The 27,106-nt window shown below is 44.5% G+C and overlaps 1 protein-coding gene across 1 annotated transcript in view; it reads left to right on the top strand.

The window, feature by feature from the left end:
* The window catches only part of ank1b (ankyrin 1, erythrocytic b), a gene marked incomplete at both ends in the record, with an annotated part of 90,147 nt that extends 64,631 nt beyond the window's left edge, over positions 1-25,516 (top strand). The window contains 32 exon segments of the mRNA XM_084159617.1: positions 252-321; positions 324-352; positions 495-500; positions 502-598; positions 601-692; positions 1,278-1,376; positions 1,698-1,751; positions 1,753-1,812; positions 2,170-2,268; positions 2,469-2,561; positions 2,683-2,755; positions 2,961-2,981; positions 3,860-3,983; positions 4,137-4,200; positions 4,333-4,445; positions 4,680-4,904; positions 10,063-10,217; positions 10,431-10,642; positions 11,578-11,782; positions 12,047-12,143; positions 12,430-12,658; positions 12,824-12,952; positions 14,198-14,317; positions 16,821-16,905; positions 17,885-17,953; positions 18,060-18,191; positions 18,360-18,515; positions 18,766-18,837; positions 23,751-24,375; positions 24,628-24,784; positions 25,177-25,263; positions 25,448-25,516. Of these exon segments, the coding sequence (XP_084015743.1) occupies positions 252-321; positions 324-352; positions 495-500; positions 502-598; positions 601-692; positions 1,278-1,376; positions 1,698-1,751; positions 1,753-1,812; positions 2,170-2,268; positions 2,469-2,561; positions 2,683-2,755; positions 2,961-2,981; positions 3,860-3,983; positions 4,137-4,200; positions 4,333-4,445; positions 4,680-4,904; positions 10,063-10,217; positions 10,431-10,642; positions 11,578-11,782; positions 12,047-12,143; positions 12,430-12,658; positions 12,824-12,952; positions 14,198-14,317; positions 16,821-16,905; positions 17,885-17,953; positions 18,060-18,191; positions 18,360-18,515; positions 18,766-18,837; positions 23,751-24,375; positions 24,628-24,784; positions 25,177-25,263; positions 25,448-25,516 (3,918 nt within the window).
* Positions 25,517-27,106: the final 1,590 nt, after the last annotated feature.

The raw sequence follows: 27,106 nt of genomic DNA, 5'->3' as shown, positions 1-27,106 counted from the left end.
CATGGACTGTCTGTGCTTTTTATCAGTGTTAGGCATACTTCTCAGTGCTGTGACCCACCTAAAGCTTATAGAACTTTTCCTGTGACCCAAGTAACAAATAAACCTAATATTCTTAACACTGACCGTCTTTAATCACAGCCAAAAGGAATCGGTGTGTCCCACCGTTTTAGAAACTTTATGCGCCCACAAAGGCAGGCTGATATTCTGTTGTTTCGATAGCTAGTGACAGTAGGTGTGTGTGTGTGTCCAAGCAGAACGGCCTGACTCCTCTACACGTGGCCGTCCATCACAACAACCTGGACGTGGTCAAGCTGCTGGTCAGCAAGGAGGCAATGCACACAGCACTGCCTGGGTAAGCAGAACGATGTAACACACCACACGTAGTACTATACTGTATATCCCCCCTTTCAGGATCATTGTACAGTATGATAAATCTGACCCACCATTGATGATCAAGTGTATTGCCCCTGCTGACTCCCTGTGTCTGTCTATAGAATGGCCTACACTCCCCTGCACATTGCAGCCAAGCAGAACCAGGTGGAGGTGGCCGGCTGCCTGCTGCAGTACGGAGCCTATGCCAACGCTGAGTCCCTCCAGGGGTCACGCCCCTCCACCTGGCCTCCCAGGAGGGCCAGCCGGACATGGTGGCCCTGCTCATCTCCAAACAGGCCAACGTCAACCTGGGGAACAAGGTACTGGACCAGAGAGAGGAACAATTAATCTCTGACCTCAGCAGGGTTTGAGGCAAGCTTTCAGGGATAGCTAGCTAGTTACATAGGGTTTGATTGACCGATGGTAAGATAAAGTGCTGAGGGCCACAGGGCATTATGTTTTTATCACTGTGTCAACCGGTTACTGTAATTACCTACTATTATAAACTGGGTGGTTTGAGACCTGAATGCTGATTGGCTGAAAGCCGTGGTATATCAGACCGTATACCATGGGTATGAGAAAACATGTATTTTTACTGCTCTAATTACGTTGGTAACCAGCTTATAATAACAATAAGGCACCTCAGGGGTTTGTGATATATGGCCAATATACCACGGCTAAGGGCTGTGTGCTAGCACTCCATGTTGCTCGTGCATAAGAACAGCCCTTAGCCGTGATATATGGGCCACATACCATACCCCCTTGGGCCTTATTGCTTAAGTATAGCATGCATGCTGGGGTACATATTTGATGGTCCACTGTGACTCAGACTGACTCAGAGCTGGTTAGTGAACAGACTGACCAGCAGCCTACTGTATTCCTCCTGTTCCCCTGTGTCTCTCAGAAATGGACTGACCCCTCTGCATCTAGTGGCCCAGGAAGGTCACGTGGGGATAGCAGATACCCTGGTCAAACAGGGGGCATCAGTGTACGCAGGCTCACGGGTAAAGCATGCATATGATATCAACCACACACCTCATAATAGAGTATAAAAACAGAATAGTGTAATGTAGACTTGTCTTACATTCAGTAGAGTGGGGTTCAGTATAAGCAGCATAATGCACCACACACTATGATGGCATGCCATATCCAATACTTTCATACATCATGCACACTCTCAAATTCAAATATATTTTACTGCCAGACTGTTCAAGGTACAACAGAGCCACCAAGCTGTTTATAAAGAGTAATAATGAGCCATTGAAACACTGCCAACTCTCACTATTTTCTCTCTGTCTCTCTCCCTCCCTCTCTCTCTCTTTCAGATGGGCTACACAGCGCTTCATGTGGCCTGTCACTATGGCAACATCAAGATGGTGAAACATCAAGATGGTGAAGTTCCTCCTTCAGCAGCAGGCTCATGTGAACAGCAAGACCAGAGTGAGACGCTGCTGCTACACTCCTCCTTACACATGGCCTCTGTTAGTGTGGCTCTGCCCTGCCTCACGTCACTTCCGATTTCAGGCTCCTCTCACATCACTCCAATTACATTAGATTGGTCATGGAATTTATATTGAATAACGCCTTGTCTATGTCAGCAATCTTGCATTTACTGTGACACACTCTCTCTCTCTCCCTCTCTCTCTCTCTCTCTCTCTCTCTCTCTCTCTCTCTCTCTCTCTCTCTCTCTCTCTCTCTCTCTCTCTCTCTCTCTCTCTCTCTCTCTCTCTCTCTCTCTCTCTCTCTCTCTCTCTCTCTCTCTCTCTCTATGCTCCCCCTCTCCACCCCCTTCTCTAGGTGGGCTACACTCCCCTGCACCAGGCCGCCCAGCAGGGTCATACTGACATTGTTACCCTGCTGCTCAAACACGGAGCCCAGCCCAACGAGATCACCACTGTAAACACATCCTTCTTCCTTTTCCTCATCCCTCCATTACACCCTTCTCCTTTAGATCTGTTTTTCCTTTTCTCTTCTTTTCTTCTTCACATTTTCCCCTAATTTGCTTTCCTCTACTCTCCTTCATCATGCTTACATCTACAGGCTTCTTCTGGTGTCTGATCTGTGTATCTCCTGTCTGTCTCTGTTCTCTGTGATAGAATGGGACTTCTCCTCTGGGCATCGCCAAGCGTCTGGGTTACATCTCTGTCATTGATGTGCTGAAGTTGGTCACAGAGGAGGCCGTTTCCGTGGTGAGCAGCGCTTCACATGGTTACTAGTGTGTTTGTGTATTCTGTGAAACTCTGACCTACAGTCCAATAACATGTCAGATAATAGCACTCATTTCTCTCTCCTTCTCTTGACTTTTCCCAGATCACCACAGAGAAACATCGGATGAGTTTCCCTGAGACAGTGGATGAGATATTGGACGTTTCAGAGGATGAGGGTAGGTTGGTGCACTCCAGAGACACATTTATTCTTAGCTCGTAAGGCTTTCTGTCAGAAATAGTACTTCTGTGTCTTGTGATTTGGTTGTGATTGTCAGCCCAGGTTGGCAGAGGACCGAAGACTAGATAAAAAGGTCAAGCACTGCCATGAGACTGAACCTAAATGACTAGCCTAAACAATGCCTTTTTCCATTTGTTTTGTAGGCATTGCGGCGCTAACATTAGGTAGGACTGTGTCCGTCTCTCTGTTTTGTTCGGTCGTCCGGTGGCTCGTGAAATTGTGCCTTCATTGCAAGCACTTTCTCATTCTCTATCAATCTCTCTTTATAACCCTCTCACTTTCTCATTAATGTTTCCTGCTATCCTTTCTCTTCCTTCCTCCCTCTCTCTTCCTCTCTCTCGCTTTCCCCTCTATTTTCTCTCTTTTCTCTCTCTCTCTTCTTCTATGCTCAATGTAGCAACAATGTCAGTGTTTTATTGGCATGTGATGTGGTCATGACATTTTCCTTTACCATTCTGCCACTGAGGGATCCAGTCCCGCAGTGCTTAACTCCAGCTGAGAAGCACTCAAGGAACAGCAAAAACACAATGACTTTGTGTATACCCCTCTGTAACGGCTTGTAGTAATAATAACCTTTTCCAGTAACCAAGGCATTCCCTCCATACAGAAATCCAATCTCTAACGGGCATGCGCACTAAAGCTGTAACCGGGTGCCATGCTGTGTCCCATGCAGTTGTTTTTTCCATTGGTCTCCATTGGCTCTGGTTGTTGTCGGTTTGACTTCATTGCTTGGATCAATCTGAAACTGCTTGGCGATGTTACTATATGTGGTAGTGGATGGATGGTGGGAAGCAGTGGGTAGTGGTATTGTGGCTAATATGACAGTGTAGACTTTCTATTGAGTTGTTTCTCTCTCTCTCTCCCTCTTTCTTTTCTTTCTCTCTCTCTCTCTTTCTTCTCTCTCTCTCTCTCTCTCTCTCTCTCTCTCTCTCTCTCTCTCTCTCTCTCTCTCTCTCTCTCTCGCTTTCTCTGTACTTTCTTCTCCCTTGGTTTTTGTTCCCTCTCTATCTACATTTCTCGGACGTCCTTCTGTGCTCTGCAGGTGATGAGTTGCTGGGGATGGATGGTGCCCGCTACCTGAAGCTTGACGACCTCAAGGACCAGGATGATGATTTCCTGTCCCCTAAGAAGACCCTGAGAGACTTTGAGGGTGGACTGGGCACCACGTAAGTGACAGCCCCAGGGTCGGACTGAACACGTTGTGCGTCAGAGTCCAGTCATCTGAGGAAATGTCCTGAAATGTGAGGGACATTATTTTCCACCATATTACTCTTTGGCCCACTCACTTGTTTTATCTCTTTCTTTCTTTTTTGGTGTAGGCCATACTCTCCTGCTATTCCCAGAATCCCATGCGTGTCACCTGAGACCGTCCTGCTGGAGGGGGTAATGTTTAAAGGATTTATTAATTTGATTGGAAACAGGTGGTAGATTTATCTCATCAAACGCAATTGGTAATGCTGATGATTAGAAAGTTGCTCTCTCTCTCTCGCTCTCTCCCTCCCTCTGTCTCCACAGCACACCCCTGTCCCCCTGCCTAAGGAGTATGATGAGGACTCTCTGATCCCCAGCAGTCCTGCTACAGAGACCTCCGACAACGTCAGCCCAGTGGCCAGCCCCATACACACAGGGTCAGTTTACTCCCTCTACAAGACCTGTACACACTATTACACAAAATACTAACACATTACAAGCATAATGAATCTGCAGCTTACTTCATATTTCTTCCATTCAATGTGATTACATCCCTTTTACAAGGTCATTATGACTGTTTTGTGATTTCGTTTGATCAGGATGATGTTGAATGAAGCACGGTTGGATAGTTATTCTCTCAATAATGGTGGTTCTCATTGGTTGCTGTTCAGGTTCCTGGTCAGTTTCATGGTGGATGCCCGGGGGGGCTCCATGCGTGGTAGCAGACACCATGGGCTGCGTGTCATCATCCCCCCTCGGACCTGTGCAGCCCCCACCCGTATCACCTGTCGTCTGGTCAAACCCCAGAAACTCACCACCCCACCCCCGCTGGTGGAGGGAGAGGGCCTGGCCAGCCGTATCATCTCCCTGGGGCCCTCCAGTATGCAGTTCTTAGGGTAAGTGTATGTGAGTGTGTGCGCTTGTGTGTGTGCGAATGTGTGCATATGTACGTGTATGTGTGCGTATGTGTATATGTTTGTATGTCTGTCAATCGCCCTGTATTTGATGGGACAGTCGGGTTCTGCATTTCACTGCCAAGTGGAGAGCGATAGTGACTTCTTAGGAGCAATAATCACAATAGATTCTAATAGTAATAGCAGGGTTCTACATTAATGCTTGTCCTCTTGTCCGGGAAAAAAATCACACAAAAATTACTCTGATCATAATTGGATCAGAGAGGCAAACATTGGAATAATTTTCAAATAAATGTTTCATATACATAAATAAAAAAGCCTACATGTCAAAGTGTAGGTGATATGCATATTGGCTACAGCCTCATGTCCAAACCGATGCTGACATGAGGGAGGCGCCAGAAAATGTAGCCAAACTTTAATGAGACTTTTAATTACATAAATATAGGCTAATGTCATGTTTTAAAAATATAATGAAGGATAATTAACGTCTAAAGGCTTGATTATCGAGGCACGGTTAATTTAGATCAAATGGTCACAAGACCGGAGAGTGAAGGACAGTGCCTGTTATGTACCACACATCACCCACCTTGAATCTGAGTGGAGGCGGTCAGCATTTTGAAACAATTTAACCATAAACGTAATTGTTTTATGAGGCATATCTTACCTTGTTTCAAAGTAGCCTAGCCTAGCCAAAATACGACAATAGAAATGTTGAGGGAATTATTTTATAAACACTAAATATGCCTTTGAAACCAGAATTCGTTTAATGTTTTATTGGTTTTCAAATCAACTTTCTTTTACTTTCATAATCCTAGTAACCCATGCTAGTTGATGCATCTTTAGGTCTCCTAATTTCAAATGGATATTTTCATCTGTCACATGAAACCGCTCGCGTGTGCGGTAATTGCATTTTGGAACATTTACGCCTACAGCCATGTGTGCATTGTTGAGCTTATAATTTGAAGAAATAAAAATGTTAAACTAAATGGTCTGATGTGTTGCATCAGCCTCATTGCTTTAAAAAAATATATATATGTGCATTGGTTGTATGAATTTTGGATCTGTCATCCCAGAACTGTCCCAGAGACTGCTTTGAAATGTATACATATTTTTTTTATTGTCCCAGGGATGACGGGACGCCCTTAATTTCGAGCCCTGGGGGGAATTATTTTATAAAGACATAACAAGTATTTGTGACCGTCCTCTTCGATTCGGTCTTATGTTGCAAAATTTGAAATTGTGTTTTTTACATTGGATTCAAGTACAGACTCAGAGCTACAAAATGGTATATCATACACTGCAGTTGAGGAACAATGGGAAAGTAATTCTGCTTTCAAAGTTGATGAACTTTTAACTCCACTTTTGAGAAAACACCCTTGAATGTTTTGGTACACCTACTGGAGAGCTCTTCTTTGTCTACACATATTCAGCGTTGTTCACACCCTCTTAAGCCTTAGCCCCACCCATCTCTTTAAGTATTCACATGTGAGACTATGTGCTAAACAGAGTGAGTAATGTAGTGCAGTAAACAACCAAAGATTTCAAGACTAAAAGTGGTGAAAGTAGTACCCTGCAATATGGAAAAACTCCAGGTAAAAATACACTTGATCTAGTCCTTGGCCTATATCCTAATCTGACTTTGGTGCAGGTCATGTTGTTCTTGACATTACCGTCTCTGGTAAACACACATTATATCAAATACGTTTATTTGTAATATGCACAGGATACAGAAGGTGTAGACGGTACAGTGAAATGGTTAATTGCATAGTAGCAATATAGAAAATTGAAAATGTCCAGATACGAATATTGTATAAATATTTTATAATTATTAGATGATGCTTACCTAGACACACTTGTCTAAATTGATGGGTCATGTGAAAGAAATGCTATAACCACCACCCAGCCACATCTAGCTAAGTGGATGGGTCACTGTCGTCTAGACATAAACTCTGAAAAAAAAAAAAGAAACGTCCTCTCACTGTCAACTGCGTTTATTTTCAGCAAACTAAACATGTGTAAATATTTGTATGAACATAACAAGATTCAACAACTGAGACAATAAAGTTCCACAGACATGTGACTAACAGAAATTGAATAATGTGTCCCTGAACAAAGGGGGGGTCAAAATATCAAAAGTAACAGTCAGTATCTGGTGTGGCCACCAGCTGCATTAAGTACTGCAGTGCATCTCCTCTTCATGCACTGCACCACATTTGCTAGTTCTTGCTGTGAGATCCAACAGGTCCCAGACGTGCTCAATGGGATTGAGATCTGGGCTCTTCGCTGGCCATGGCATAACACTGACATTCCTGTCTTGCAGGAAATCACGCACAGAACGAGCAGTATGGCTGGTGGCATTGTCATGCTGGAGGGTCATGTCAGGATGAGCCTGCAGGAAGGGTACCACATTAGGGAGGAGGATGTCTTCCCTGTAACGCACAGCGTTGAGATTGCCTGCAATGACAACAAGCTCAGTCCGATGATGCTGTGACACACCGCCCCAGACCATGATGGACCCTCCACCTCCAAATCGATCCCGCTCCAGAGTACAGGCCTCGGTGTAACGCTCATTCCTTCGACGATAAACGCGAATCCGACCATCACCCCTGGTGAGACAAAACCGCGACTCGTCAGTGAAGAGCACTTTTTGCCAGTCATGTCTGGTCCAGCGACGGTGGGTTTGTGCCCATAGGCGACGTTGTTGCCGGTGATGTCTGGTGAGGACCTGCCTTACAACAGGCCTACAAGCCCTCAGTCCAGCCTCTCTCAGCCTATTGCGGACAGTCTGAGTGCTGATGGAGGGATTGTGCGTTCCTGGTGTAACTCGGGCAGTTGTTGCCATCCTGTACCTGTCCCGCAGGTGTGATGTTCGGATGTACCGATCCTGTGCAGGTGTTGTTACACGTGGTCTGCCACTGCGAGGGCGATCAGCTGTCCGTCCTGTCGCCCTGTAGCGCTGTCTTAGGCGTCTCACAGTACGGACATTGCAATTTATTGCCCTGGCCACATCTGTAGTCCTCATGCCTCCTTGCAGCATGCCTAAGGCACGTTCACGCAGATGAGCAGGGATCCTGGGCATCTTTTTTTTGGTGTTTTTCAGAGGCAGTAGAAAGGCCTCTTTAGTGTCCTAAGTTTTCATAACTGTGACCTTAATTGCCTACCGTCTGTAAGCTGTTAGTGTCTTAACGACCGTTCCACAGGTGCATGTTCATTAATTGTTTAAGGTTCATTGAACAGTGTTTAAACCCTTTACAATGAAGATTTGTGAAGTTATTTGGATTTTTATGAATTATCTTTGAAAGACAGGGTCCTGAAAAAGTGACGTTTCTTTTTTTGCTGAGTTTATGTTCATGAAATAAAATAGATGGCCGTAATCACCCCCAAACACACCTGGCTAACTTGATGGTTCATATAATCATCTGGTGAATTGGAGTCTTTTGTTTAGACATGTAGCTAGCTAGCTAAACAATTAACCATAATCCCAACCCATACTACTAGCAATACAAAATGATTGTCATAGCTAGCCACCATGCATGAAATGCTGTAGTATGAATCTGTAGGTAGCTAAAGCTAACCAACTAGGTTCAATGTTAGCTAGCTACCTAACATTAGACTATAATTAGCAATACAAATGGTTTTCTGAGATACAAATAATATTACTACACAGATCATACACGTAACGTTAGCTAGCGAGCCAGCAAGCTAATGTTCTCTAGCTAGCTAACAGTACACTTTAACTTGCAATGAAAACAACTTTCTGACAAAATTAGAAACGTATAATATCTGAAAATATAGCTAGACTCTTACCCGTATACATGGATGAACGCTCCACGGCAGACTGGAACCCCTTTAACTCCGTTTTGTTTGTACAGCTTGTTTGGCCCGTGTTGTGTCAAATCACTCCGGTTCAAAGTGACTGTTATGATGAGCTTCTAGGGTATCAAGTAATTAAGAATGTTAGGACATTTAACACTTAGCTGGGGAGTTCATATAAGATATTTAATATGGTACCATGGTTCGTTATAACAGAAGAAGGACATAGCCCTGCCTCTGCCATCTTCCGAACTCCAGAACAAAGAGCCACTCTCTCTATATATACACTCTGTTACACGTTTCTTCACGAACATCTGGTACCCATCAGTGGGCACTCCCTTCTCTGATGTTATTACTCTTTACCCCCAAGTCAGTATATCCTGTCCATTACTCATTCTAAGATCAACATCAGTAATCTCCTTTGACATAAGGAATGCAGACTCTGTGGCACCAAGCCACTTATCCACTAACTCTAACCTACTTTCCCATAATACTATAAAAACCTCATATCAGTGACCGTGTGCAGAAAGTAGTCACAACTTTTTCCCACTGATCTTTGTCAATAGCGTCTGCTAAATTCAGGGCCGCAATGTTGTTGAGAGCAGTAGCAACACTTTTGTAGTTTTATCTTTCAAAAAAGCCGCGGTAGCAAGGATTATCTACACATATTGAGCAGCTCATGTTGTAGACAGAAGCATGCTACATGGCAGACCAATCCAATCTCATCTCTCGGCATGTCCAGCCCATCCATTATCTCAGCCAATCATGGCTAGCGGGAAGGTTCCTATCTTTTTCCGTGGCTAAACCAACTAGGCTCGTAATTTAACAATTGTATTCGTATTTACAGGTGGCATACAAGTTTGTTATTAAGGCACATAAACGTTCACATGTTCCAGAAGGCATTTCTGACAACAACAAAAAAACGTTAAAATGCCTCTCCTGTGAAGTAGTGACATGCGGCATACGCCTAGCTTCCTGTAACGGGTCACATTTGGTTGTAACTGTAATTTTATAGGCTATCAAGGGTGGCCAACCATCCTCCAGGAGAGCCTTAAAGGGGCAGTGTTGTATTTTGAGACAGGCTTGAATATGCAAAGAAGCCAATAGGCAGAGTGTAGCCTACATTTTTGTCTGATTCTCTATGGTAAAAAAGATAGTAATGCATTTTATTTAGTATAGTGGTTCCTTGCATCATACAATGATGTAAAAATGGTGTTACAGACCAAATCAGTCCTACTTTTCCAAAGGACAAGTGGCAAAAAAAGTTAATGTCAAGCCCTGAATAGTATAATAATAGTATGTTAATGTAGAGGTAATGTCTCTATAGGCCAGTGATAGTGGAGATTCCCCACTTTGCTGCTCTGGGTCGAGGGGACCGGGAGCTGGTGGTTCTGCGCAGTGAGAACGGCTCTGTATGGAAGGAGCATCGTAATCGCTATGACGACGAGGTGCTGGAGACCATTTTGAATGGCATGGATGAAGGTCAGTGTAACAATGATAAATGTAATCCCCCTACAGCAAAGCCAGCTGCATCTTCATGCACTATCCTGTCTATCTAAGGACAGGCCATGCACATGTACCACACATTTAAGTAGTCTACAGTATATAATTTGAACAACAACGTTATACACACAAAAACATACTTAATGCACAAACCTAATCCATACGCCTCTCTCTCTGCCGCCCCTCCCTCAGACCTAGAGAGTCACGAGGAGTTGGAGAAGAAGAGAATCCGCCGTATCATCTCCACTGACTTCCCCCTCTACTTCGCTGTGGTGTCCCGCGTCCAGCAGGAGAGCGACCTAATTGGCCCAGAGGGAGGTCAGCTGACCAGTAACCTGGTCCCTCATGTCCAGGCCATCTTCCCTGAGACAGCGGTCACCAAGAGAGTTCGGCTGGGGCTGCAGGTGAGGAAGAGGATGAGGAAGATAAAGAGGAGGGGAGAGACCAGCAGAGATATGTTCAGCCGTTTCAGACACCTGACCCTCCTCTGGGTTCTGTCCTGCCTTTTTAAAGAGGACTTTATGGAAATGCAGGTTTTCAAGCAGGAGTGAATATTACTTTCTGCACTGCTCTTACAAAGAGCTGTCCCAGGACTGTATTCAATCAAGTTTGATTGAATGGGACATCTTGGCAGGTAGCTGCTCTCTTTAGCTTACTCAATCAGTGCTGTCTGCCCTGCCAAACAAGCAATGTTGGCACCACAGCAACAATGGCTAATGCATAAAACTGACTATGGCATATACACATAGAAACTGGCACTCAGGAATGCTGACTAACTCCATATACTGAAGCTGGATTAGTTTTCTTTTTCCATGATTGTGTTGTTTTATTTCTTGCTGAATCCATGGGTCCTATATCTCTTAATTGTTTGTATACTGTATTTGTCATATAGAATTTTAGCATGTATGAAAGTGTTTGCTTTGGTTCATTGTTGTTTTAATTTTTTTCTTTATCCAGCCTTTCTTCACACTTCAGTTCCCTGAGCTAAATCCTGCTACATTGACAAAGATGATGAACTGATATTCAAATTTGCATGTTACTTGGTTTTACGTGTGAGTATGATTGTGTGCACTGTTTATCCATCGGTTAGATATACAGTATGTTCAGGTAGGACTATGTATTATGTTGTCAGAATATGTGTGAGTTTGTCTTAATAATAGTTTGTTAACTATGCTCCGGAGGGCAAGTAATGTGATAAACGTATTCTGTGATATTTTTTCCTTACATTATTGTTCTTATTTTTGTCTCCCATTTTAATACATAACTTGTCCTTTCTCCTTTATCCCTTTCTCTTTTCTCTCACTCTTTCCCATCTCCCCTCTTTCCTCTCCCTCTTCAGGCTCAGCCAATCCCAGACGAGCTGCTGACTCGACAGCTTGGTAACCAAGCGACCTTCAGTCCAGTGGTCACGGTAGAGCCACGACGACGCAAGTTCCACCGGCCAATCGGATTACGTATCCCACTTCCCCCCTCTTGGAGGGAGAGTCCACGTGACGCTGGGCAGGGGGACACCACCAGCCTGCGCCTCCTCTGCAGTGTCATTGGTACAGTCCGGCGTAGAGTTGACTTTATACCCTTAACAACTGTTTCATGGCCAATAGCGTTCATTGCCAACATAAGTGAGTGTTAGGACAGGGGTTAAGGTGACAGAACTAGTGCTGACCAACAGAAAGCATCACGAGCCAAGCCAGTCAGTTTTATTACATTTACATTTAGGGGGACAAAGCAGGTCTCTGAGGGGAAAGAGAGAGAATGAGTAAGTGGAAGTGCATAAAAAGAGAGAGCTTAAACAGTTCTTTGTTTCCCAGGTGGAACAGCGCCTGCCCAATGGGAGGACATCACTGGCACCACCAAGCTGATGTACACCAACAACTGCGCCAACTTCACCACCAACGTCTCTGCAAGGTGTGTCCTAATTCACACTCACAACAGTCAGCCATGCACTCTCCTGTAGAGGTTATACAAAATGTATGAAGCAGAACACCCGTATACTATTTACCCAATGCATATAGCCATTTGTAACCTCATCCTGTGCCAAACCATATTGAGTTCCATCCACTGACGCTATGTAACACCCGACAATCCATTAACTGTACTCTTTAACACAACACAGATGCACACAAGCCACTCTCTCTATCGACTATCCCTCGCCCTTCTCTGTGCGTCATCTCTCCTCTCATCCTCTGCCCAGGTTCTGGCTGACAGACTGCCCTCGCACGGCCGAGGCGGTGACCTTCGCCAACCTGCTGTACCGGGAGCTGATGGCCGTGCCCTATATGGCCAAGTTTGTGATATTCGCCAAAATGAACGAGGCGCGCGAGGGTCGCCTACGCTGCTACTGCATGACCGACGACAAGATGGACAAAACTCTGGAGCTGCACGAGAACTTCAGCGAGGTGGCACGGAGCAGGGATATAGAGGTCAGCAGGGGGCAAGGGTCAGGGGTCAGGGGAGAGGGGTTTAGTGTGTGTATCAGTAGGTTCTACTGTCTTTTAAATATGTTCACATAACTCAGACATTTGTTTAAATAATCCATTGAAGTCAATGGAAGATTTTTCTCCCCTGACTCTCCTTCGACCCCTAAGGTGATGGAGGGCATGCCGTTGCACCTGGAGTGCTCTGGGAACCTGGTGCCTGTGAGGAAGGCCACTCAGCAGCCACGTAGCTTCAGCTTCCAAGCCTTCAGAGATAACAGACTGCCTGTCTCGGTCAAGGTCCGTCTCCCACTCATTCTCGATATTTTCCCATAGGAATTGTGATTGTCGATTTAATGGAAATGTCCATCTGTCAGTCAGTCTGTTTTATTGCTTCCAGGACATGTCAGTCTGTCAAACTGTCTGTTTATGTATTTAACATGTTAGTCAGACAGGTTTTGTGAATCAACAGTCGGTCGGTCGACAGTCAGTCGGTCTTTCGATCCAGTCTACATGTCTGTGTGTCCATCTGTCCCGTCCATCTATCTCTTTACCTTTTTATATGTTCATTACAATCATTGTGTACCTTCGCCCATCTCTATCACTCCATCTCTCCAGCTGTTTCAAATCTTGCGATTTTGAAATATATTTTCAGTCTATCTTTCTCTTCTTGTTTAACTGTGTTGAGTTCCAACCAACACTTCTCTATCACATACACCATGTCTCTCTATCTGTGTGGCTGTCTGTGTTTCTCTCCATTTGTGTGTCTGTAGTTTGTTTCTGTGTGTTTGTCTACCAATATATCTGTCTGTGTCATCTGTATGTCTGTCTGTGTGGCTTTGAGTGTGTGTGACGTGCGCTTCTGTCTCAGTCAGTCTCAGACGAGTGTTTTGTGAAGTATTCTCCACAGTGGTGTACCTACCTACTCTCCCTAGATGTAACTGTGTGCACGTCCTTTAACTCTTTCACCTTCTTGCCTGCCTGCCAATCTTGCGGCCTGCCTGTCTGTATGTCTGTCTCACTGTCTCTCTTTCTTTCTCTCACGGTCTCTGTTACTGTCTGATCTGACAGACGCCCAGGTAAATGTGCAGGTAAATCTCTCTCTCTCGCCTGCCTATGGACTGCTTCCATCCCTTCCCCCCTGTGTTTCTGCTCGACAGACCCACCACACTGCAGGTTGTCTAATTCCCCCTTTGCTCTGTTCTTCTTCCCCCTCGCTTTTTTCCCCCCATTCTTTTTCACCCCTCCTCTTTATCCTTCATATCTGTTCCTCTTACCTCTTCTTACCTCTGTCATTCTCTTGTGTCTCTCCTCCTTGAATCCACCTCTTCTGGTTTTATCTCTATCTATCTATCTATCTATCTATCTATCTATCTATCTATCTATCTATCTATCTATCTATCTATCTATCTATCTATCTATCTCTCTTTCTCTCTTTCTTTCTTTCTTTCTTTCTTTCTTTCTTTCTTTCTTTCTTTCTTTCTTTCTTTCTTTCTTTCTTTCTTTCTTTCTTTCTTTCTTTCTTTCTTTCTTTCTTTCTTTCAGGTCAGAGACAGCAATAAGGAGGCCTCTGGGTTCCTTTCTTTCCTACGGAAGTCTACCAAGTATGAGGACTCTCAGCATGTGCTGTGTAACCTCAACATCACCATGCCACCCTGTGTCAAGGTAAACACTCATGAATATACACACACACACATACATACATACTGTACATACACACGCACGCCAAACCACTCGCTCACATTCAGAATTCCCACGTAGTGACTCTCAAACATACTTAGAACCACTCATATACATGTATCTCTCTCTCACAAACAGTCTCTCATACAGTGAGGGAAAAAAGTATTTGATCCCCTGCTGATTTTGTATGTTTGCCCACTGACAAAGATTTGATCAGCCTATAATTTTAATGGTAGGTTTATTTGAACAGTGAGAGACTGAATAACAACAAAAAAATCCAGAAAAACGCATGTCAGAAATGTTATAAGTTGATTTGCATTTTAATGAGGGAAATAAGTATTTGACCCCTCTGCAAAACATGACTTAGTACTTGGTGGCAAAACCCTTGTTGACAATCACAGAGGTTAGACGTTTCTTGTAGTTGACCACCAGGTTTGCACACATCTCAGGAGGGATTTTGTCCCACTCCTCTTTGCAGATCTTCTCCAAGTCATTAAGGTTTTGAGGCTGACGTTTGGCAACTCGAACCTTCAGCTCCCTCCACAGATGTTCTATGGGATTAAGGTCTGGAGACTGGCTAGGCCACTCCAGGACCTTAATGTGCTTCTTCTTTAGCCACTCCTTTGTTGCCTTGGCTGTGTGTTTGGGGTCATTTTCATGCTGGAATACACATCCACGACCCAGGTTCTCACCCAAGATTTGACGGTACATGGCCCCGTCCATCATCCCTTTGATGCGGTGAAGTTGTCCTGTCCCCTTAGCAGAGAAACACCCCCAAAGCATAATGTTTCCACCTCCATGTTTGACGGTGGGGATGGTGTTCTTGGGGTCATAGGCAGCATTTCTCCTTCTCCAAACACGGCGAGTTGAGTTGATGCCAAAGAGCTCGATTTTGGTCTCATCTGACCACAACACTTTCACCCAGTTCTCCTCTGAATCATTCAGATGTTCATTGGCAAACTTCAGACGGCCCTGTATATGTGCTTTCTTGAGCAGGGGGACCTTGCGGGCGCTGCAGGATTTCAGTCCTTCACGGCATAGTGTGTTACCAATTGTTTTCTTGGTGACTATGGTCCCAGCTGCCTTGAGATCATTGACAAGATCCTCCCTTGTAGTTCTGGGCTGATTCCTCACCATTCTCATGATCATTGCAACTCCACGAGGTGAGATCTTGCATGGAGCCCCAGGCCGAGGGAGATTGATAGTTATTTTGTGTTTCTTCCATTTGCAAATAATCGTACCAACTGTTGTCACCTTCTCACCAAGCTGCTTGGCGATGGTCTTGTAGCCCATTCCAGCCTTGTGTAGGTCTACAATCTTGTCCCTGACATCCTTGGAGAGCTCTTTGGTCTTGGCCATGGTGGAGAGTTTGGAATCTGATTGATTGATTGCTTCTGTGGACAGGTGTCTTTTATACAGGTAACAAGCTGAGATTAGGAGCACTCCCTTTAAGAGTGTGCTCCTAATTTCAGATCGTTACATTTTTACATTTACATTTTAGTCATTTAGCAGACGCTCTTATCCAGAGCGACTTACAGTTAGTGAGTGCATACATTTTTTCATACTGGCCCCCCGTGAGAATCGAACCCACAACCCTGGCGTTGCAAATGCCATGCTCTACCAACTGAGCTACACGGGGCCCTGTATAAAAGACACCTGGGAGCCAGAAATCTTTCTGATTGAGAGGGGGTCAAATACTTATTTCCCTCATTAAAATGCAAATCAATTTATAACATTTTTGACATGTGTTTTTCAAGATTTTTTGTTGTTATTCTGTCTCTCACAGTTCAAATAATCCTACCATTAAAATTATAGACTGATCATTTCTTTGTCAGTGGGCAAACGTACAAAATCAGCAGGGGATCAAATAGTTTTTTCCCTCACTGTACACCCACTAAACTACTCACATGCAACCTCTTTCAACCCTTCTAAACCACTCTCCACTACCAACATTACACACTCACAACCCCTCTTAACCTTGCCAATACAGAAATATATTACTTCCGTTCTACATTAGCAGATATGATTACAGTCATTAATTTAATGGAAATTATGAATGGGGTGTTTTTCTGCTTTAATGTTGCTGCCGGTTGATTGGTTCTGTCTGCACCTTCCTCAGCTGATGAATGATCAGTTGAACTTTGAAGGCTTAAAAAAGACCAACATGAAATACAGACTGTAAGAGATACCGTATCTAAAGAGAGTTTTAAAAGCAAAGATTAACCGAATATTTAGATGCTCTGCTACAAGTTCCACCATCCCAGTGCTATTTTAAGCAATTTTTTAACATCTCAAATTCAGTTTTATTTCCACTAAGATAGTACAGTACAAAGTAATAGTCACAAAAGCAGCATAGATACAAGAAACCTAATTCAAACATATCCTTAGACAACCTTGGAAGAAGTTGCTTGTATTTCAGAGATAGTAGCCATATTTAGTCAGTTATATGTGTGTGCTTTTGAGACTGTGTCCCTTGTGTGTGGTCCAGGTTGTGGGGAGTGAGGAGCGCAGGCGAACTCTGACCCCGTTGGCCCTGAGGGAGCGCTACAGCGCGCTGAACGAGCCCGGTCTGGGTAAGTCATACCATGCCTGTTCAGAAGCCCTCTCCCCGCTATACAGGAGGAGACAGAGCCTGAATGTTGCACCCCTTCTCCCCTGCTTCCCAGTCTACTACTCTCTCTATCTCGTGCACGCATGAGCCTTGGATGCACTGCTCTACTACGCCCCATAATACACAGCAGTGTGATGATGGCGCCATATTGATTATGTGCCAAAGATTAGCTAATACGTACACATCCAAACAGCTCCATGGAAAACTATAACCCTTCCAGAGTTCTGGTAACATTAGTACTGAATGACCTGTTATGGTTTGCATGGCGCTGGTGCTGGTCGCTCCACTGCGAGTCCTGTTAGCATGGCGGATATTTAGCATTTAGCTTAGTGCTGGGAATGGGCGGGTCCTCGCAGTGGAGCCAGACAGAGGAGCCCTCTGTTTGGCCCATGGTAGATGAGCGAAGAAAGGAAGGAGTGCTCATTGGTTACATGGTGAAAATGAGGGCAGGGCCTTTTCTGTCTATCTAAGCACAGCGCTGCTGCCTTGCACCCCAGTTCCCCATGATTATGTTGCCCTAACAGAATGGACTGGTGTCTGAATGAATGCCTCCAATACTCTACCTACCTCTAAACTACCCTGCCTATAGTCTGCTAACTCACATGGATCGTATTGGCAAAAACACTATACTCTGTGGGTAATGTGTCAAGGTAAGTTTGCTATTATCTCTTTTAATAGCAACAGATTTTAGTGGGTTTGATATGTTGGGTATTTTGGTGGTTAGTTTGGTCTCCTTTATTGAGTAACATGGAAAATGGTGCAAAAATGTTAGTTGTTGTGCTATACTGTTTATCCAGTTTACGGTGTTCAGTTCTGTAGTCGGGTTTGAGTAATTCATTTGCAGTAGATGTTCTGAGTCAGACACAGTTGTACTTTGACTGTGTAAAGTATATTTAGTTCTGAGACTGTTCTGTTTCTGAATTTGTCTTTTTTTTTTACAGTGAATGCCATGGAGAGGACCGAGCTCAAGATCTCCCTCATATCTGAACAGCTGGGTTTGAGCTGGGCAGGTCAGTGCTCCTGTACATGGGTGACTACTGGATACAGTCTACTATATGTGGTAAAATAAACGTACATATGGATATGATTTACTTAATTATTTATTCTCTCTCTCAGAGTTGGCACGGGAGCTACATTTTGGTGTGGATGACGTTAACAGGATCAGGGTGGAGAATCCTAACTCGCTCCTGGACCAGAGTTCAGCCCTGCTCAATCTGTGGGCCGGCCGAGAGGGCAAGAGGGCCAAGAGTGAGTCTGTCTGTCTGTCTCTGTCTGGCTGGCTGGCTGTCTCTCTGTCTGTTTGTCTGTCTGTCTCTCTGAGTCTGTGTCTTACTACAGTCCCCCAGCACAATTCTCTGCATTCCTTTCCTTATTTTCTGCCCCCTCTCTCTCTCCTTTCCTCTTTCCCTCTGTCAGTGGAGAGTCTGTATGGGGCTCTGAAAAACATTGACCGTTCAGACATTGTGAGTTCAGTGGAGGGCCAGCCACAGGCAGAGGCCGGGGCCTCAGAGGAGGGGGCCTGCAGACTGGCCGACCGCGACTCCACCCTGCTCTCCCCAAGTGTTATCAATGGTAAGAGACACATACACAGAGATGTGCACGCACGCGCACACACACACACACACACACACACACATACAGTTGCACTCACACACACACTCACACACACACACACACATTCCACCAATGTAATCAGTAGTATGAAAATACCATACCTGCCCCTAGTAATGTCAATGGTGAAAACAAGATCAATGAGAAGACCAATACTCTTCCCAAGTGTATGGGTAACACAGATTGAACCTTATCTCTGTTGCTCCACAAGAGATCACGGACACAGGTCATCCACCTGTAGTCTACAAGCCACGAGTTATTAGGCACCCATTTTTCAGAAGGGGTAAGTGGGCTGCATGGTTGATTTCTTCTGATGATTCTCAAAGGATTTTGAGTCACGTCTGAGGGATGGTGCGATTTCCACCATAACCCAGTGATATGTGAGCATGTAATGTGAGCATTTCCTTACTGCATTTTGGTGACAACCATCATTTCAGTTTCACTGTTCTGACACCTCATGCTTTAGGCCTGAACATGATGGTTCTCACATGACATCATAGGAGATATGAGGATAAAACCTCAAATAAACACAACTTGAAGACAGATGTCATTTGAAATGACAGTTCTACACATTGAGTTAATTAGGACAGACTAAAATATACATTTTACCTCTGTGTTTAAGTTTTAGTCTAGTATATGGATGAGTCGGATGTATGTGTGTGTGTGCGCACGTGGGGGGGGGGTGGATGAACACTAAGTGGCACTAGTACACAGTTTGTGTGCTCTGGGCCTCCATACCTTGCTCCTTTGTTATTCCCCTCTGTCTCTCCTAGATCTTTCTCTCTTTCTCTCTGTGTCTGTGACATGTCATATCTGCTACCCAGCCGCCCTTCTCTTCCTCCTCCTCACAGCTCTTCCTCTCCGACCTCTGACCTCATATTGACCTCATGTTGACCTCTGGGCCTCTCCTCTCTCCTGTCATCTTATTTTCCCGTGCTCCCGTGTTCAGTCGAGCGGGGACCCTCTCCTCCTCTCTCGATGTAGATCTGTGTCTATGCATGTGCATGCTGCCTGCCTCGCTGTTCCTCTCTCTGTGGCTCGCATCAGCGAAAAGTGTCTTTCTCTAGGTCTGGGAGGGTCAGTGTTGAGGTGGGGTGGAGGGGTATCAAAATAAAGGTCTTGCTATCAAAATAAAAGTTTGCTGTTTTGGAATAAGAACTATGTATTTGCATGGCATGCTTTCTTTATTGACTTTATGACTATTTCCTTATGCGTATTTTACTTTTTCTTGTTTCTCTGCTTTTTGTCGAACTTAAATGCTGTATTAACTCCTTAAATCTCAATGGGTTTTATGTGAATTCTATGGTGTTGGTTTTATGCTAGGCTGTAACCCATGGTTGATCGAACAGCACATAATTTTCTCAAAATAATGTAGCTGTGACATGACAGCTTTGTCATTAAGACAATCTTGTCGTAATGTTACAGATACATTGTTAGAATGTTATGTACCAGCTAGTGTGTTCGATGGTGTGGTGTGGTGGAGTGTGTGTGCCTGGGTGTGTGTGTTCGTACAGTGACCTGTGAACTGTCGGTGTGTTTTTATGTGTCTCTGTATGTTTGCGTGTGTGTTGTTCATAGGTGGATAGTGCTGTGCATTGTATTGTGAGTTTGTGTGTTTGTAGATTGACAATCTATGTGGAGTTGTTGTGCTTCACTATGTGTTGTAATGTTAGTTTTACACTTTTGTCTTTAAATTGGGAGGTACAGTAAGGACTAACCCAGATAAACCATCATCATTCCAACTCATTTGTTCAACATCCGTTCAATTCAAAACACATCTATACTCCTCATCATCCTCACCTCTACTGTCTCTGTACTGTACCATCACTATACCATCCCAGAGACACACATTCACACTCACATACACTAACACGCACACTAACAGACTTTTACAGTTACACTATTCTCCATAGGCATCACCACTCTGAAAGAATAAAGCCAAACTTCATTCATTAGTCCAGTGTCCATGAACACTTCAGTTCCTTCTCCAACTTATTACCACATTACAACATACTCATTACCACCTACAACACAGACTCTCAAGAGATAAATATACAAAGAAGTCACACAGAATTATTAATTAACAGTAATTTCGATCCGAATGTGCATATTGTCCAAACAGATACGCAAGGTACAGTGGGGGAAAAAAGTATTTAGTCAGCCACCAATTGTGCAAGTTCTCCCACTTAAAAAGATGAGAGAGACCTGTAATTTTCATCATAGGTACACGTCAACTATGACAGACAAAATGAGATTTTTTTCCCAGATAATCTCATTGTAGGATTTTTTATGATTTTATTTGCAAATTATGGTGGAAAATAAGTATTTGGTCAATAACAAATGTTTCTCAATACTTTGTTATATACCCTTTGTTGGCAATGACACAGGTCAAACGTTTTCTGTAAGTCTTCACAAGGTTTTCACACACTGTTGCTGGTATTTTGGCCCATTCCTCCATGCAGATCTCCTCTAGAGCAGTGATGTTTTGGGGCTGTCGCTGGGCAAAACGGACTTTCAACTCCCTCCAAAGATTTTCTATGGGGCTGAGATCTGGAGACTGGCTAGGCCACTCCAGGACCTTGAAATGCTTCTTACGAAGCCACTCCTTCATTGCCCGGGCGGTGTGTTTGGGATCATTGTCATGCTGAAAGACCCAGCCACGTTTCATCTTCAATGCCCTTGCTGATGGAAGGAGGTTTTCACTCAAAATCTCACGATACATGGCCCCATTCATTCTTTCCTTTACACGGATCAGTCGTCCTGGTCCCTTTGCAGAAAAACAGCCCCAAAGCATGATGTTTCCACCCCCATGCTTCACAGTAGGTATGGTGTTCTTTGGATGCAACTCAGCATTCTTTGTCCTCCAAACACGACGAGTTGAGTTTTTACCAAAAAGTTCTATTTTGGTTTCATCTGACCATATGACATTCTCCCAATCCTCTTCTGGATCATCCAAATGCACTCTAGCAAACTTCAGACGGGCCTGGACATGTACTGGCTTAAGCAGGGGGACACGTCTGGCACTGCAGGATTTGAGTCCCTGGCGGCATAGTGTGTTACTGATGGTAGGCTTTGTTACTTTGGTCCCAGCTCTCTGCAGGTCATTCACTAGGTCCCCCCGTGTGGTTCTGGGATTTTTGCTCACCGTTCTTGTGATAATTTTGACCCCACGGGGTGAGATCTTGCGTGGAGCCCCAGATCGAGGGAGATTATCAGTGGTCTTGTATGTCTTCCATTTCCTAATAATTGCTCCCACAGTTGATTTCTTCAAACCAAGCTGCTTACCTATTGCAGATTCAGTCTTCCCAGCCTGGTGCAGGTCTACAATTTTGTTTCTGGTGTCCTTTGACAGCTCTTTGGTCTTGGCCATAGTGGAGTTTGGAGTGTGACTGTTTGAGGTTGTGGACAGGTGTCTTTTATACTGATAACAAGTTCAAACAGGTGCCATTAATACAGGTAACGAGTGGAGGACAGAGGAGCCTCTTAAAGAAGAAGTTACAGGTCTGTGAAAGCCAGAAATCTTGCTTGTTTGTAGGTGACCAAATAATTATTTTCCACCATCATTTGCAAATAAATTCATTAAAAATCCTACAATGTGATGTTCTGGAATTTTTTTCCTCAATTTGTCTGTCATAGTTGATGTGTACCTATGATGAAAATTACAGGCCTCATCTTTTTAAGTGGGAGAACTTGCACAATTGGTGGCTGACTAAATACTTTTTTTTTTCCCCCACTGTGTGTGTGTGTGTGTGTGTGTGTGTGTGTGTATATATATATATATATATATATATATATATATATATATATATATATATAATTTGCGAGAAAAAAAAACATATGGGGGATTGGAAGTGATGCAGACAATTACATTGATGGAAGTTACAATCGATCTGAAATATTAAAGCTGATCTACCCCCTAAAAAAAATTTACAAATAAAAAAGTCACACCGAAAGGCTTTTAAGATGGACAGAACAGAGAAAGACAACCATGATGATAGGAGACGGACAGACACACAGACAGGAACTTACGAGCTGAAATATGGGCTGTATTTACATCTTTGCCTAGAATTAGAAACTCAAATAAAAGCATATTTATACAGACATATAGATCAGTAAATCTAACTAATTTCACAACATAAACCTATTTTTGGAAGATGTTCTGGTAAAATTGTGTTTGTATGTGTGTGTATGAGTTCTCTGAGTGTGTGTTGAATGTGTGTGTCCTGTTTGAGTATGTATTATGTGTGTGTGTGCCTGTGTGTGTGCACTTGTGCGTGAGTGCAAGTGCAAGTAACTTGTAATTTTCTCAGCAGAATCTGCAGCTTCCTGACCCTCTCACTTGTGATTTGGTTTGGAACAATAATGGAATTTTGTATCTCATTGATAATAGTATCAAAATTTAAATGTATTTATCAAGATAATAGATATTGAAGAGGCACTATATCAGGAAGGTGGACATGTTTAAATGTAAATGTTGTTGCCAATAGCTAATTGAGAACAATGAAAATGATATTGCGATTAACACTGGACACACTTAAATTCAATATTACAGGTATCATTGAACATGCGTATCATGATAATTTGGTAGTATTGATTATCGTGCCAACCCAACTGACCCCAAACACCCCACTCACCTGCTCTCTATTCCTATCTTGGATTACAGTTTCAACTGCAACTGCGCTTTCTTACTTATTAAGAAACCCTTCTAACACTTCACCCCTTTCCCACAGACAATGGACAAGACTCCATTTCTAACCCCGTATTCCCTATATAAGACCTGCTACTCTCAGGGTGAAAATCAAGCTGTGTCCCAATACTGTAAAACTGCTTCCTTCCATGCATCCTCTCCATCAGAACCACTGACAGATTACTAGATCAGTGGTCTGCAAAATCTGTGTTTTTCATGGAAAGTGAGACAATGCAAGACTAAACACTGGGAAAGAGATTTTTTCAGTACTACCGATTCCAAGAATGTGCCAGTGAGTGTGTGTGCCTCCTTGGAACTGGAAGTAGTGAAAACAAATCTAGTCACTTTCTCTTTCCCAGCATATTGTGACACAGGACTGAGCCCCACTGTTTCCTATAGGGCTGAGAAACAGTCCCACTACTCCCACATCCCTCCCCTCCCCTAACTCCCCCATACCTGTGCCTGCGTGGTGTTAGTCTCCCTCTCTCTTTATCTCACCTCCCTCCCAGGTTACGGGCTGGTGCAGGAGGAGCTGCTCTCCCCGGCCTCCATGCTGTACAGCCTGCCCTCTCCGCTGGGCGCTGAGCCCTACTGGCAGGAGGTCTCCAGCCTGGAGTGTGCCCCAATCGCCACCACCGAAGAAGACATCCTGATGGAGATGTCTGACGTGCAGGTGTGGCCCTCGGGTGTCAGTCCCTCCCTGGTCACAGTGGAGGACTCATCCCTGGATGGCAGCAGCCGGGCTGACGACTCAGAGGGGGCCACCCTGTCCCTGCCCTTCAGCCTGGGGCGCCCCAGCAGTGGGGCCAGCGGGGCCAGTGGCTCCATCATGGAGCTGGAGGAAGAGGAAGGGGAGGTAGAGGAGATGCGACAGGAGCCGGCGGACAGGGACAGGGTGAGGGCCAGCGGCGCCGTGCCAAAGGTCAACCTGAATGGCCAGCTGGGAGGTCAGAGGTCGGAGGGCAGGAGGGTGGAGGTAGCAGCGTCAGTGGCGGGCAGCAGTGTGACTGGAGGAGGAGGAGTAGGGCAGAGTTCAGAGGAAGGGCTTTCTGTTGTTTCAGGACAGCAGGTCTACGCCCAGCTGTGTGAGATGTCAGGACTGAGCCGAACCATGGAGCACAACGGAGACAACAGGTGAGACTAACTCAGGGGTTCAGACTGGTCAGGTCAGACAGTCCTGCTCTCAACCTTATTCTCTGTATGTGTGTACTAAATCCATACTCAATACTCAATCCATTAATCCATTAGGACATTCTCTTTTCGTGTATTTTGTCTGTCTGTCTTGTTCTCTTTCCTACTCGCACCTCTGTCTCTGTCGCTCTGTCTGTCTGCTCCTCTGTCCACTCCGTCTCTCTGTCCCTGTCTCCCTCTCCCCGTCTCTCTCAGGGTGGTGGGAGGCGGTGCATTCCAGCCGTACCTACCCGACAAGGACTCCCTGCATGGCTGGGCGGGGTCGCAGACACCCAGGCTTCCCCGGCAGAGTGTGGAGACGCTGATGATGTTACCGGGGTCACGCGTAGCCCAGGAGGCTCTCTTGACGCCGGTGTGTGACATGGGGCATGCTGTGCAGGCAACTGTTTGGCACGCAGCCCTTTGACAAGGGGCTGGGCTTCTTTCATCAGGAGGCGGGGCCCCGGGCCTGGGAGCAGGAGCGGAGGCGGGGCCAGGTCAGGTTTTCACGCCGACTGACCACCTGCTGCTTCCTGTGCCTGGAGGAGGGACTTCCTGTCCATGCCTGCGATAGATAGGACAATCTTTTAATTTGGTTTTAATCATGAAAATTCCAACCATCAAAATATTTTTGATGTTATGTTTTTGATGTATCATCACCTGAAATTAGGTTAATGGGGCAAAGTTGTGTTGTGTGGTTTGTAAACCTGTGTCCTAATGTCATTTTGTTAATTTCATGTGTTATATCCTGATGTTTTGACACAGATTAATGTTGATAAAGAGGACTATGCTGTTGAGTTTCTGGCTGAGGAGCAGTTTGTGGACGAACATGGAAAAGTCGTCACTAGAAATGTTAGTTTGTCTTCTTCTGCATAACTATTTCTCCCACAAATAGACTCACACACTCACAAATAGACACATACAAACACACATACACACACACATGCTTACAAATACACATCACTTAGATAAGTGTTAACTCCTTTGAGTCTTTTCTCCTACCCTGCTCCCTCCCTCCCTCCTTGCTGGACTGTAGGTGGGGGTGGATGTGAGGAAGGGGGCTCAGTCAGTGAAGCGCACCAGTCTGCGGAGAGTAAAACACTGAAACACACATACCCAGTCCTCAAGGTACAGGACACACTTGTGTATATTCCAGTGCTTGGATAGATGCTTTAAGAACTATCTATCAGACCCTGGTCAACCAGAGAGGGTTGAAGTTAAACTGGCTAATGTTAATTACAACCCCAGCACACTACTCCCTTGCAATAATGTTATAAAGTGAAAGATTAAAGAATCTTTGTCTGACAGCTCTCATCAGAGCATGTATGTGTACATAACATTCCACCACTTCTGAATGAGAATACATCACCTGTTATTTTTAGGTGCTGTTCATTTTTTATTTAATCAGTTGATTCGTTGGTTTAATAGATTGTGACTTCATCATATTGTCTGGCTACCTATGTCCCTCTCTTTAAATGTGATGAGATTGTAGTAGTTAAAAACAATTCCCTTTTTACTGAAATCATTTTCTTCTCTGTCCCCTAGGACCGGACATCCACTGCCAAACCATCCTCCACAAACACAAAGCCAGGTGACAGAGGAAAACAAGGAAACGATTGAGAGGAGAAGAGGGAACAAAGACTGAAAGAAAGACTAAGATCTGCAAACAACAAAATACAAACACAAAATTATCTGCAGAATGACCCTGGAGTTCCACAACAAGAGGAAAAGAGACTGAGATCTACTTGTAGTTTTGTAAAAAGAAAAGAAAAAGAAAAGGATACTAAACTAGAGTAGGGCATGATTTTTTTTCTATGAAAAACATGAGAAAATCCAACCCCCCAAAAATGCAACAAAAGAGTGCTTCCTGTCAACTGTAATCGCATGATTGACTGATGGTGCATGACCTTTGAACTGTCATTATCTACAAACTGAAGGGGTACAAGGTACAGGGCCAACCCAGGACTGGGTCAGGGGTGAGTTTAAGGACACTTTTCCCCTACAAAGGAGCAGTTTGTGTTAGCAAGTTGAGTCTGGTAACACTACAGCCAAAAAAGCAACAGTATTTTTTTCCCACAACTGATTGGTACGATACAGCGAAGCCAATGCTGAGCCTACCAATGCTTCATTTACTTGGACCCTATTTCCCTGTTATTCTATGTGATAGATGCTCTATGCTTTGTGGATGTTTGTCTGTGTGTCTGTATGTGTACCTCTACTGCATGTGTTCTCTTGCTTCAGCTTGGCACTGAGCCGTGTCCTGGTTGGTCGGCACTCCTGTGATGTCACAGCATGCTCAGTGTGGGAATGAGAAAGCCACTGTTCTCCCCTGCTCGTGAGTGTGTCTGCGTGTGCCGTCTTTCCTTTGTGAATGCGCTTCTCGTGTTTCTTTAGCACTGTCCACCCCAGTTCCGCTTTGTCTGACTTTGATAGGGAATCACTTTCTCCCCGTTTTATTCAGACAAAGGGATTGTTTTTCCAGATAGGGTTGGTTGATTGATAGCATTGCGTGGCAGCCAGTGGACTCAACACATCCCCGATTTACAGTAGCATGATGTCCCCTTCCCCTCCGCAATGTTGACACCACACTCCTCTCCATCAACTCCTGTAGCTCCAACTTATGTCTCTAGCTAATCAGTTTCCTCCTTTGATCTCTCTCTCTCTCGCTCTCTCTCTCGCTCTCTCTCTCTCTGTC

This window comes from Coregonus lavaretus, assembly GCF_964263955.1.
Source record: "Coregonus lavaretus genome assembly, chromosome: 4".
Classification (NCBI taxonomy): domain Eukaryota; kingdom Metazoa; phylum Chordata; class Actinopteri; order Salmoniformes; family Salmonidae; genus Coregonus; species Coregonus lavaretus.
The sequence above is the reverse complement of the archived record's forward strand: the minus strand, read 5'-3'. Positions and strand labels throughout refer to the sequence as shown.